This window comes from Cydia strobilella, chromosome Z (assembly GCF_947568885.1).
Source record: "Cydia strobilella chromosome Z, ilCydStro3.1, whole genome shotgun sequence".
In the NCBI taxonomy this organism is placed as follows: domain Eukaryota; kingdom Metazoa; phylum Arthropoda; class Insecta; order Lepidoptera; family Tortricidae; genus Cydia; species Cydia strobilella.
In genome coordinates, this window is record NC_086068.1 from 41,654,520 (window position 1) to 41,668,048 (window position 13,529).

At 38.5% G+C, this 13,529-nt stretch overlaps 2 protein-coding genes across 2 annotated transcripts in view; one reads left to right on the plus strand and one right to left on the minus strand.

The window, feature by feature from the left end:
* The window catches only part of LOC134753813 (uncharacterized), a 32,407-nt gene extending 30,926 nt beyond the window's left edge, over nt 1–1,481 (plus strand). Inside the window, exon 5 of the mRNA XM_063689755.1 lies at nt 1,179–1,481. Within this exon, the coding sequence (XP_063545825.1) occupies nt 1,179–1,352 (174 nt within the window). The 3' untranslated portion in view covers nt 1,353–1,481. The remainder of the gene's footprint in view (nt 1–1,178) is intronic.
* A 1,703-nt stretch (nt 1,482–3,184) lies between these two features.
* Nucleotides 3,185–13,529, minus strand: LOC134755085 (peptidyl-prolyl cis-trans isomerase NIMA-interacting 4). Its single transcript, XM_063691563.1, has 3 exons — nt 13,361–13,529; nt 4,957–5,448; nt 3,185–3,404 (listed from the first exon to the last, which is right to left on the minus strand). The coding sequence occupies exons 1-2, from the start codon at nt 13,422–13,424 to the stop codon at nt 5,129–5,131; spliced, it is 384 nt and encodes a 127-aa protein (XP_063547633.1). The 5' UTR covers nt 13,425–13,529; the 3' UTR covers nt 3,185–3,404; nt 4,957–5,128.

Genomic DNA, 13,529 nt, shown 5'->3' on the forward strand with positions numbered 1-13,529 from the left:
AGGAAATTCTATCGAGGAAATCATGAGCCATCGTGTTTCTGACAAGCAGATAACTAGTTCAGGGACTGAAGTTATACATACTAGAAAAGAATGCAAGAAATCCTTGTAAAAGTCTGTAAATATAGCTTCAAAATAGCGCATTTTACTATACACCGCGCCTTACTTTTTTCAAGACATTCATTCAGGATCAGTCTGACGCATAATAAATAAATAAATAAATATTATAGCACTTTTCATTACACAAATTGACTAACCCCCACGGTAAGCTCAAGAAGGCTTGTGTTGTGGGCACTCGGATAACAATATATATAATATATAAATACTTACATACATAGAAAACAACCATGACTCGGGAACTAATATTTGTGACATCAGACATCACATCAATAAATGCCCTTACCGGGATCATCGGCTTCATAGGCACACTGAAAAAAATAATTAGCCGAACTCGGTGAGTTATTCAGAAGATAATTAGCCGAACTCGGTAAGTTATTCAGAAAATAATTAGCCGAACTCGGTGAGTTATTCAGAAAATAATTAGCCGAACTCTCGGTGAGTTATTCAGCAAAATGACTGAACTTAAGTTATAAGGAAATGAATTTTGATCAATATCTTACAACTGATTTCGTTGTAACAAACCGACCTGTTGGCTGGTGTAACACATAGTTCGCAAGTCTCAATTTTTGGGTAAGTAGTAACAATAGTTATTTGTGCAACAAGAGAGGAAAGTTGGTTTTTCTTGCGAGTGTTTATTTTGAGTCCCGAGAAAGCGAAAGATTCTATAATTGAATCACGGGCGAAGCGAGTGATTCTAAGTTAGAATCTTGAGCGTAGCGAGGGACTAAAAAACACGAGATGTAAAATAACTTTGCTCTCGTGTTGCACATATAATTTTTCACCTCAGTAATGAGAGCATATTAAAGGTTAAAATGTATTTTGAATTACACAGAATAATACAGAAACAAAAAAAAACGTAATTGTAATTGAAGTATGAAGTGGTAGTTCATGGCCTTCACTAAATTAAAAAGCTACTTTGTTTCACTCCCGGGAGTGAGGAAAGTCGCACTTTCCTCTAACGATAATAACGATCACACAACTATATAATATTGTATATATGTACCTACAATTGTTATCATCGTACCTTCGATGGGATCTGAAGGTCGCGTGTGTTGCTTCAGGAGCTGATCCAGGGCGGCGCGGCCGAGCACTGCGTCGCCATCCTCAACAACTTCTACAACGACGGCGTGCACTGGCACGACGTGGCGTGCCACCATCGCAAGCCCTTCGTCTGCGAGGAAAACGACGCACTGCTCAAATACGTCCGCTACACCAACCCCAACCTCCGGGTCTAGCGAGCATAATCCCCCTTCTCCCCTTCCTCCTCAAATCTCGACACTACTTTTCGGATGAGATAAATTATGAAACAAGAAATCAAAGACACTAATAAGCTAAGGTAGTCCTCATATTTCGACTGTGTCGAGACTATTGAGCGTTAAGAATCTCGTTTGTTTAGAAACATAGCTTTAAAGTTACCTCGTTATCAATCAGTGAAATAAAAACCTACATTTATTTTTAACAATTCAGTAATCTTATAAAGTTGATATCTACGTCTAGAAACTGTGCTATGTTTTATTAGGTATGTGACCCATTTTTCTTGAAGTAAATAGCTTTATTTATATTTATTTCAGTATTTTTAATTAACGAGTAATCACTATTGCGGCAGTCAATTTTTTTACATTACATAATTATAAGTATTCACTACTTTCAATAAAGACTGCTATAATTTATACATAAATAATGTCTTATTATTTTTTCCTTTTATGATGCACGGGTATCGAAGCAAAGTAAGGTATTAAGAGTCCGGGCATGTTCGGCCGAATTTCACCTTCCCATACAAACGGAGTCTCGTTCTCATTTTAAAACTACGTGTTGGATTGTAATGGTCGGGGAGCCCAAGAGGGGATTTTTGGAGTCACTCGAGCGCGTCAGATTAAGATACTCGTATGATGGATTAATTACTTGTTAAATAGTGCTCATTTCAATAATCTGACGATTTTAGCGATCCGTAAAGGAGTGGCAGGTTCACAAAGTCACAAAAAAAGATCGCGACCTTGACTTACTCGAGCGCGTTCAATTTTTATTTTATTTTGAAGGGAATAATGCAAGAATAACTAAATAAAAAATCTACCGATTTGAGCAAGCAGACGTGTCGAGTTTTTTTTGTGAAATTTAGTGCACCCACCTATTTTACAAGCTTTTATTTAACTTGCAATGTACCTATGTAAGTATATATGTAACATGTTTGTAAGGGTCAAATCTTGCAAGTTAAATTTGACCCACTTCCCGGTTTCCGATGAAGCTGAAAATTTGCACACATATGTAGGTCGGGTGACAAGGCAATATTATGGTACCATCGAGCTGATCTGATGATGGAGACAGGAGGTGGCCATAGGAACTCTGTGATAAAACAACACAACCTAATTGTGTTTGGGGTTTTTAGAATTGTCTCTATGAGTATTAGTTGTTCGTGGAAAAAAAAGTACAGTCAGCGATAAAAGCTTGTACCAAAAATGAAATTTTTGCCAAAAACTTATTTCTCCTTAACTTTTTCGCTTTTTCTGACTCCTATTTGTAAATTAAGTGCTTTTATAGATGTGTATCTAGTTAAGTATAACTTGCGGGTGTAAAATTTTATTGTTATTTATATCTTTAGTTGTTGCAATTTTTTTTTCTTTCTCTCTCACACTGTCCCCATATGGCCCTCCGTTGTCATTATTTTAATAATACGCTATTAACGAAATAATTAAACAATATTAATAACAGTGGAGCCAAAGATATTTGAAGTACGTCGAGCTTTAATGGAACTTTGCATATACAATGACATGAGGTATATCTATGTCTGCTCCAGTTTATAAACCAAACGAAATAGAGCAAAAACAAGTTTTGTATGAAAAAGTAAAATTCGCTGTATTTTTTTTACTATGGTATCTGAACCTACATAAAGTAATTACAGACATAGATATACCTTATCCTATTGTAAGTACAAAGTTTCAGAGCAATCTAGCTAGTCGTTTTAAAATGAGAGTGTAACTACGTTTGTATGGAGAACCGAGCTTGCCGGGGACTCTTAAGCAAATGTAATGGGAGATTTTTTTGTGGGAAATAATTTAAGAACAATCAGGCATTTTGGATGCTTGCATCATATTTATTAATACCATTCATGATGGAATAACATGTCTTAAATCCAAAAGTGATAAAGTGAGGGAAGGGACATGGTAATGGGCGAAGCTTCCTTTGTCATTACGAACCAGAAGCAAACGTTGCAGAAGTAGAAGAGAGCCAGCAGCATGGTAACCTGCGAGTGGCGGAGGCGGCACAGCCGCAGAAAACTCGGCTTCAGATCACTGGAACAAATTACTTTGACTCTTATCTATTTTATGCTACGGATAATAGACGGAGAGCTGGTAGAAATTTGGAGTAGGTCCTTGAGGCAAGCTGAAAATTTGCCTGATGCTTCTCCTATCTTACTACAAGTCTGGCTGCAGGGTAGCGGGTCTAAACCAACCTATAAATTTTTAAAGATTTTTTTTTGGTGCCCAAAAAAGGTTCTTGAGGCAATCTGTAATTTCTACAATAGCACAATCGGATTAAGTCTCACCTCGAAATCCTTCCAAAGATATGAAATTTGGTATGTATGTTAATTAAAGGTCTCTTTTTCATGTCCACACTATTTGACATTTGGGGACCTCGAGGAATCGCAGCCATCTTGGAAAATGTGTACCATCCTGGAGAAATTTTCGTTTTACTCTAAATATACGTTCTCTATGAAAATATGGTGTAAGGCAACATTAAAGCTTATTAAATTCTACACAAAAAAGTCATAGATAACTTAAAAAATACATCTTGTTATAGAAAATAATAGCTGAATCCAGATTTAGCGCTTATACCCTTTCAGGGGATATTCTCTTAATATGAAACTTGGGGGAATATGAATTCCACTTTTGTCTATACATTTGTACATGTTCTACTCCAATATCAACATTTTACTCGACTGCGACTCAAACAGAAAGTAGGGTTATGGGCATAAATACTGAAAATCAGTACACCCTCACAGCTCAGGATACTAGACGGATTTTTTAAAATGACATATCGGTAGATTCCTCTTGCCCTTCACAACCTGTTTACACCTGTTTTATTAAAGAAAAACTGACGACTACAGGCGTTGAAGAGGGAGGCTGAGAAGATTGGAAATATTGGAATAACCCTCAACAACAAGTAATTTTACTCCCTTAAAGAATATTTAGCATGTAAAGGTTTGTAGTAGCATGTTCTTATAATTTAATGACTGTTTTCTTATTTATTAATTTGCTATTTTATAGTTATAGCTAAATTAATTTAGTTTGTAGTTTTAGAATTAAGATATATTGCGTGCTGGATCTCGGCAGATTGTGATGGACTTTTGTATATACTAACACCTTTTGTACTCACGTTCATGCTATAAAAAAATTATGAATTATGAATTATTATGAATGCCTGCCCACGAGGAATTCTGCCGCCCACCCCCTCGGCGACTGAAATCCCGGAATCCACCCTGTGCTGCAGCTGAGAGACTGAGCAGCTTTAACATTTCGGATAGGTGGAAAGTGAAATGGTCTGCTTCGGCAACTCAGAGAAACCACATATCTGACCCGACTACAAAACCAAAAGGGTTTGACCTTCCTCGTTCAATTCAATTTACCGATAGAATTTGCAACTTTTGTACAATACACATGATTATTTTAAGTGTCTAGAGACTAAACAAAACAAAATTTCGTCAATTTAGACTTTTACGTCAATTTACAAAATCACTGATATCTCGGAATCCATAAGCGACAATGTGGTACCTTTTGATTGTGAATGACACATTTATTAACAAAATGAAATTAAACATCTATTTTAAGGAAACAGATTACTTACTCGGTATCAGAAAACTCTTCTGAGTTGATTGAATCGTCCAAGACATCAGATCTAGGAGCCTCGGGGAGTATGATATAGTCCTCATCAAATTGCTCCTGCAAGCAGCATATCCTTTCCATAATTAACAATAAAAGCATCGCCCAAAAGTACTCAAATCCCAAAACCATGTCACTCATTTTTTTCCCTCTACCATAATTATGTGGTACCCAAATTTAGTTTTTATGGGAGGGTCAGTGTAGACGGGATTAGCGACGGTGGAGACGGGCAAGGCGAAGGCAGCATCCTGGAAGGGGCCTACCATGGCGCCGCGCGTCTGCCAGCCGAGGTCGCCGCCTGACCGAGCTTTGTCCTCGCTATATGCTGCTGCTACTTCAGGAAACTTCTGTCCAGCTTTAAGTTTTTCTAAAGCTTCCAAACATTTTGACTGTTTCTCACACAATATGTGTCTGACTTTGACAGCTGTCCCACCTTTTTTCTCTTTCGCGCCAGATTCTGTATTCAAAAGATAAGTTTTAGATGCTAAATAAGGAGAGATGATGGAGGTGTATTCGAATAATTCAGAAAAAATACTAAATAATCATCAATATGTTAGGGGGTTGCGAACTAAATCGCATTATTTTCTGGCAAACGTTTTGAAAGCCGATTATGATATTATATGCCTGACAGAGACGTGGTTGACGAGTGACTTTAACGATGGCGAGTATTTCTGGAATGATTATGCCGTTTACCGCCACGACCGGTGCTCGGGGCGGGGCGGCGGCGTGCTGGTGGCGGTGCGCCGCGGGCGCGGTTTGACGGTGCGCGAGCGCCCCGAGCTGCGCTCCGGCCCGCGCCGGGAGGAGCTGTGGCTGAGCATCGAACGCGCCGACTCCGTCGCGCCGCCGCCTCGCGCGCGCCCGCCCGGCGCTGCCGCGCATCGGGCTACGCTTGTTGTTATTTCCCTCACGGCGGTGAACATTATTCCGCCTTGCAATCCTTTTTTGACTCTTGCGTCCTCAGAATAATAACTAAAGCATTGAAGCCGGGCAAAAATGCTTCGCAAACCCGTGCTTTACTTCCTTACGAATTAGATAATGTGCCGAAAAGAGATGCATATATGCTTGTTATTTCTCATTTACGTACGGTGTCATAAGTTTGATAATTTGCTAGGGATGTAACTGTGTCGACTTTTTATATCGATAAATTATGCATAAGTTTATGTGCCGTGTAAAAGAATAATCACGATATTGGCAAATTGATAATAGTCTGGCTAATGAAAGTTGAACCTGAAAAAACGCAAGAAATCTGTAGTAGACGTGTGCGCCGCGCCGGCGCGCCGCCGCCGCCGGGCTTTTTTGCCACGCCGCCGCCGCCGATAAATGATCGGCGTGAAATCGGCGTGACCTTGAGTGTTGTTAATTAGCTATTCCAAGTTGGTATTTGAATTACAATATGGATTTTTTTGTCAAATATACGTCAATTATTAATTAAATAAAACAGAAGAGCCAGTTGCACAAACTGTTTCACACACCGATTAAAGTAACTGTGTAATCCTCAGTATTCAGCGTCAAGAAAGATGAGATAGCGATAGCTATATGAAGTAGGATTTTTTCTTGTTAATTGTGAATTCACATTGTCTCACATACGAAGCTGCCTTCCTTAGCCTCAATCATGACAAGACTTACGAGTTACGAGCAACGAAAACACAGTGGGCTTCTGTACCATGGGACCTCAAGGTGGAAATTGAAAAGGAAAACTAACTGGCTAATATTGCGACCATCATCCTTGCTTATTTGCTTGCGTCTTAGACTGTATTTAAGTCCAGCAAAAATCTGAAAATATTGATGAGCGAATACTCTCTCGAGAGAGAGACAGAGTGGCTACACTGTAGATTCGCTTGCCCTACGGAAATGTGCAAGCTGTAAATGGGTGAAGCAACATTTTCTTGTCACTCGTTGCTATGTTTACAGTCACCTGGGTCACTGGGGCTTTCAATTAACCAAATATTTTTGTAGCAGTTACTAGTTATAAACTTATAAGCCCTTTCCATAATGGGCTATCTAACAAGAATGAATGATAATATAATATGACTCAAAAGTTCTTGTAACAAACTGTGCTACTATTGTCGCCTGCCTGACGGGAATAACAATAGCAAATACATCGAAATGGCGGCTCTTCTGAAGAAATTTGAAGATAAAAGTTCTAGAGTTCAACCGTTCCAAGAAAAAAGTAATGGTAGTAGACAGGGTAAATATTCTCCCAGTTACCGAAGCACTCGGCGATTTTGTATATCTTGGGTTGATAACCAGTGCCGGTGGTTGCACCGCCGAGATACGCCGCAGAACTGGCATGGCTAAGAGTGCTATGGCTAACCTCGAAAAGATCTGGAAGACAGAGGTATTCGACGTGCAAATAAAGTGCGCTTGCGTGCGTGCTCTCGTCTTTTCAATTCCAATATGGTACCGAAACGTGGAGTCTCAAAAAGTGTGAAGTGGCAAAGGTCGGTGCTTTTGAGATGTGGTGTTGACGATGACTGCTGCTTAACTTGGACAGCTAGAAAAAAAAACCCGAGAGCACAATATCGCCACTCTTCACAACATGCCATGGCCGAGCCCTTAGATTCCTCGGACATATCATGCGGTTTTCAATGTATGATGTGGAGAAACACATGTATTTAGGCCGATGGCAAACGTGCTCGAATTGGAGCATGTGAGAGAAGGACGAACGCAATGAAGAGGTCTTGCGGCAGTCTGCACTGTGCAGTCCACACGGCTTATGACTGCGCGAAATGGAGACAAATTACATGTGATCGCGTTCCTCAGCAATGAGAAAACGAGAAAGAAGATACGTCTCAGTAAGCCTGGTGCTTGTACGACAAGAAAACCGATATAAGGAAGCCATAGCAGTCCACTATGTCTAGCAAATTTCAAGGATTTTGGAGTTCTGTTTTGTTAAAGTCCGTCATTTTTAATACGATGAACCACGGAGATCATGAGAAAATGGAGAGTTACAGATCGGATCGTAGGTCATTGGGACCAGGTAACCCCTTAATCACAGTTACTAGGGAAATTAAGTTATTATACCTATCCTATATTATTCATTTACAAATCGTATTTTACTCACAGCCTATTCAAAACTATACTTAGTTCACTGGAATCACTGGCCAGCAACCTGGATTGATCAAATTTTCAAGAAAAACAACAAATTAACGATTTTTCTTAAGAAATCTGAAAGTCAAGGTCACGCCGATTTCACGCCGAAAATAGCCGCCGCCGCCAATTTTTTGGCAAACGCCGCCGCCGATCATTTTTTAATCGGCGCACAAGTCTAATCTGTAGCAGGCTGCTCGTTGAATACAAGGATTGCATAACTTTTATACTTTTTATAATTTTCATATTACCTATATATTCTAAAAATCATAAAAAGTATAAAAATTATGCAATCCTTGGAATCAAAGAGCCGCCTGATATGAGGATTAATGCATGTACCTAATATAGCTTTTATCTCATTTGCAGTCTACCACTCAGAACCGTCTAACTATACCTCTCGTTTTTTTTATCATTAGAAAAAAGGCGAGCGATCTTAACATGGCGTTTTATCGAAAAACACTGAAAATAAGTCACAACAAATATAATATGCGATCATTTACATACTTTTGCTTTCATAAGTCAAATATTGCTATATTTATAAAAAAAACTTGTCAATAAAAAGACACGTGGAAATGGTTTACCTTTTTTTCCAATGCTAAAAGACGAAGTACTTATAGTTTCTAGTCATCGTGTAATTTTTTTTTTTTTTTAATAATAGGGAATATTACGCGAAACTTGGCGTGGGTGGCGCCACTACCACAATCTGAGGGTCTATCGCGAAACAAGAAAATCGAACTTTCGTTATCTAACATCTCTGCCACTCTTGCGTATTCGAGCGATAAAGAGGCAGTCCGAGTTTTCCGGTAGGTCCCCTGAAAACCTGTTAAAGGTACAGTATGAATAAGTTACTCTACGGTGCACTAAAAAAGCTAGTGCTGCACTCTGGTGGCAGAACATTGCAGTAATAGCGGTTTATTTTAATTATATTGTTGCTATTCCTGAAAGATTGTTGGAAAACGTGCAGTTTTTATTTGTAATGGTTTGAAGTTCCCTTTGTGATCATGTCTTGTGTGATCGAGGGCTGTAAATCGCATACAGGAAGAAAAGAAAATACGCACGAACCGATAACCTTTAACCGGTGTTTTTTTTAATTTTGAAGAAATTAATTTATAGGACCTGACCCTAAACATTGAAATCGATATGTTGTTTATGTAATTATTACTTGCATTCAAGTCTGTATAGATTTTTGCATATATTTTCGAACTTTTCTGCTAAGTCTTCTTCTTCTTCTTCCTCGCCTTATCCCGGCATTTTACCACGGCTGGGAGCCTGGGGTCCGCTTGACAACTAATCCTAAGAATCGACGTAGGCACTAGTTTTTACGAAAGTGACTGCCATCTGACCTTTCAACCCAGAGGGGGAACTAGGCCTTGTTAGGATCAGTCCGGTTTCCTTACGATGTTTTCCTTCACCGAAAAGCGACTGGTAAATATCAAATGATATTTCGTACATAAGTTCCGAAAAACTCATTGGTACGAGCCGGGGTTTGAACCCGCGACCTCCGGATTGAAAGTCGCACGCTCTTACCGCTAGGCCACCAGCGCTTTTCTGCTAAGTATGAAAGGTTATATTTTTAGCATAGTGATGTATCGACCTCAGATCAATAACCTATCGACATTTACAACTTTCTTATAGTTTGGCCCAGGACTGTCTCATTTTAATTGATGAGTACAGTCATGGGCATAAATATATATACATTCCCAAAGTCCCAAAAATATGTGTACGCTCAGACAATAAAATCGTGTTTACATATTTTTGAGCCATTTGTCTGGATCGATATTTTTGTCTTCGACTGTACCTATAGTTTTCTTTGTTCTTACTTACTGACAGATTGTGTTTGCCAGACTATAGTATAATACTAACAACCGGTCAAGTGCGGGTCGGACGCGCGCACCAAGGGTTCCGTACTTTTTAGTATTTGTTGTTATAGCGGCAACAGAATTATACATTTATTTTTTATTTTTTTATGATGAATAGGCAGGCGTTTGACCACGATCCCACCTGATGGTAAGTGATGATGTGGTCTACGGTGGAGCACGCTTACCTATGAGATACCTATTAACTCTTGCCTTGAAGAGCTCCAAATTGTACTCATGCGGAAACACAGACTCGGGCAGGGCGTTCCACTCCTTGGCAGTTCGCATAAGAAATGTGGAAGCCAAACGCTTCGTGCGTATTTTTGGAATTCCTACCATGAAGCGATGCCGGAGTGCCGTTTGTCGTGTGGTCCGATGGTAAAAATGGGACGGAGGAATAAGGTTGTGCAGTTCCTCGGCACACTCTCCGAAATCATCACATGAAAAATCACATCACATCACATCATCTGTGAAAATTTCAACTGTCTAGCTATCACGGTTCATGAGATACAGCCTGGTGACAGACGGACAGACGGACAGCGGAGTCTTAGTAATAGGGTCCCGTTTTTACCCTTTGGGTACGGAACCCTAAAAAGTATGTTCCTCTCAGTAAGACAAACTGCTCTAGTAATCGTCCCCCTTGGTACACCCGGGCATTAGTGAAATTAAGTCGAGAAAAGCGTACAATTCACACCAGGTGGAAAACTTACAAAAATCCTTTAGTCCCGGGACTCAAACCATCTCTGTACTAAATTTCAACGAAATCGGTTCTGCGGTTTAAGCGTAAAGAGGAGTTTTATAAAAAATCATTTTTTTTTTTATTTTGTTTTTACTTAGGAATGGTGTCAATGTTGATACCATAAATGAATTCAGCACCCCCGATTTATACGAAAAAACTCGGCCTAACAGCTTCACTGATGTAGATAATCAAGATAAAAATGAGCCCTAAATAAACCTTCAAGAGCGGATATCTCAAAAACTATACAAGATATCGGAAAACTTGACTGAATAAAACTTGTAAAAAATTAAATCTCTTTTCATTTTGTATAAGTGGCCAAGTCGCTCAGACGCATAGTTTCCGAGATATAATCGAAAAACCGAAAAATGGAACCTTTAAACCCCCCTCCCTCCAGCACCAGGGTTATAACCGGGGACTTTTGATATGTTCACCTCCTGACTAGTCCAAACAAAGCTACGAAGTCAAAAATTGTGTTCCAAGCATTTCCCTCTATACCTTTTTCTGGGCATTTATTTCCTGGCCTATCAATAGCATTGCAAAGAAATGACCGTAATTTTTTTTAAACAAAAGACAGTTCGTTTTTTTTTCACAGCAATCAGCTAGATAGATTAGCTTTACCGGCCAGTATTTAATTTCCTAATATTGAAAGAGTTTGCATTTCATTCTCACTTTATATTGAAAGCCCCTCGTATAGAGCAAAAACGCCCTAGGTTTAATTAAGCTGATGCTTTTCCTAGGCGCTTCATCAGTGTACCACCTCAGGCTTCCTTCATTCCACTTAATTTGACTTTTTGACCAGTCCTCCATTTTGGGGAGTTCCACTGAGTCGAGTTTGAGTAGACATTTGGGTGCCATAGTATCGGATGGCATCCCAAGAACAGGAATATCGTACACTGATTCCTTAAACAGTCTCAGAGTTTGCGATAACCAATTGCAGACGATACAAAAGATTTCAAAATCATAAAAACAAAGAACGACTGCCTGGACACGCAACGCGATCTTGATAGCTTTGCAGCATATTGCGATTATAACCAATTGCTTCTGAACCCTGATAAATGCAACTGTATTACTTTCACTCATAAACAAAGTCCCCTTCTTTTCAATAATAGTTTCTCAGGAAAGATCATAAATAGAATCACCAAGGTCCTAGATCTTGGCATTATTTTGGATTCTAAGCTTAACTTCATTTCACACATAGACCACATCTCCGAGAGAGCCTACAAGAAACTAGGTCCGATACTTAGACTATCTCAACCATTTAAAGATCCAAACACCCTCAATTCCCTAAAAGCATTATACTCCTCTTATGTTCGCAGCATTTTAGAGTTAAAAAGAATTGAAAGAATACAAAAAAAGTTGTTAAAGTCGCTCAATTTCCGCCACGGTCTGAATATGTCAGAGAATAGCACACACCGTCATAGTCTTGGGCCACTAGATAAACGACGTGTTTATACAGACCAAATGTTTCTTTATAAACTCTTAAATGGCCTCAAACGGTGGACCGATGACATAGTAGAGGTTGCCGGGAAAGACTGGATGTACAATGCCAAACATAGATATTTAGGAAGAAATGGGAGGAGGCCTTTACCCAAACGGGATCCATACCCCAAGAAAGAAGAAAAAATAACAGAAACAACAACAGCATAAAAACATATTTTAACCAAATTAAAAAAAAAAAAAAACTAAATAACGGAAAAGAGTATGGAAACAAAGAGGCTATAATAATAATAATAATAAATGGCCTTACTGATTCTTCCACTCTTCTTGAAAAAATTGTCTTTAAATTGCCTCGTCGTATTCCCTCGCGCCACCCCCAAGCATTCCATATCAGTTTTTGTAGATCTAATTTCGCCAAAAATATTTTCTTTAGACGAGCCTGTCATGATTATAATGTTAACTTCATCAATCTAGGTATTTTCTCATTGTCTTTCGGTAAATATAGTAGTGGTCTGCGGAGCTTACTTTTTCCATAGCAGTGTAATACTAATCACTTTGTTTAAAAAAAAAAATGTCATTGTTCTAGTCTTATGTAACATATGTATGTTTGTAAGCATGATTGATACTTAGGTACTTTATTAGTTGTGTATCCAATTGTTACTTTTGTGTATCTTCCTATTTATAGGCAGTGCCAAACAAGCCCTGTTTCTACTTGTTATCAATATCAGTATGTTATATTTAATGGAACTATAGGTCTAATTGTATATCTGCAAGTTTAAACTTATCTGTATGTGACTGTTTATTTCCTAAATAAATTAAAAAAATAATAATAATAAAGAGATTGTATTTTGCCATGAGACAAAATAAATAAAAAACCAAGGCAATAAGTTAACGATTGAAAATGTGGTCAGAATACAAATAACATAATCTACATGCAATAAGAAAATGGTTTTAAAATGTATCATGAACCTTTATCTAGTCCTTAAGACTTGACGGTGATTAGTTTGACTGAATGAACATTATTCATGTTAATTAGTGGTAAGCGGTGTGGGCCACACATATTGTAGACATTGTAGTAATTAGTATAATATGTATTACTTGTAGTGGCTGTTTGTTTACCTAAATAAATTGAAAAAAAAAACTACATATATGGAGCAATTTAGGAGTCAAAATGATCCCTGATCAGAAAATCAAATTGTTGAAAACTCCTTTCGAAAACCCCTCCCGAAATATTTTTAACTAACCTTTTGCATCACCTCCAGATTTCCCTCCCTTGCCTGCTTTTTCGGGCTGCTTTTTGGGTGGCATTATTAATTATTTTATTGTAATGTATTTTTGCTTAACCTTAAAAATTATTTTCATCTGTTATTGTTAATTTTGACAGTTGGCAATGGCATCCATCATCCATCAATG

Coding starts and splice junctions, on each gene's coding strand:
- LOC134755085 (XM_063691563.1), bottom strand. CDS start 13,424: ATGCCACCCAAAAAGCAGCCCGAAAAAGCAGGCAAGGGAGGGAAATCT. Junction 5,449..13,360: donor ATCTGGAGGTGATGCAAAAG/GTTAGTTAAAAA, acceptor TTTTGAATACAG/AATCTGGCGCGAAAGAGAAA.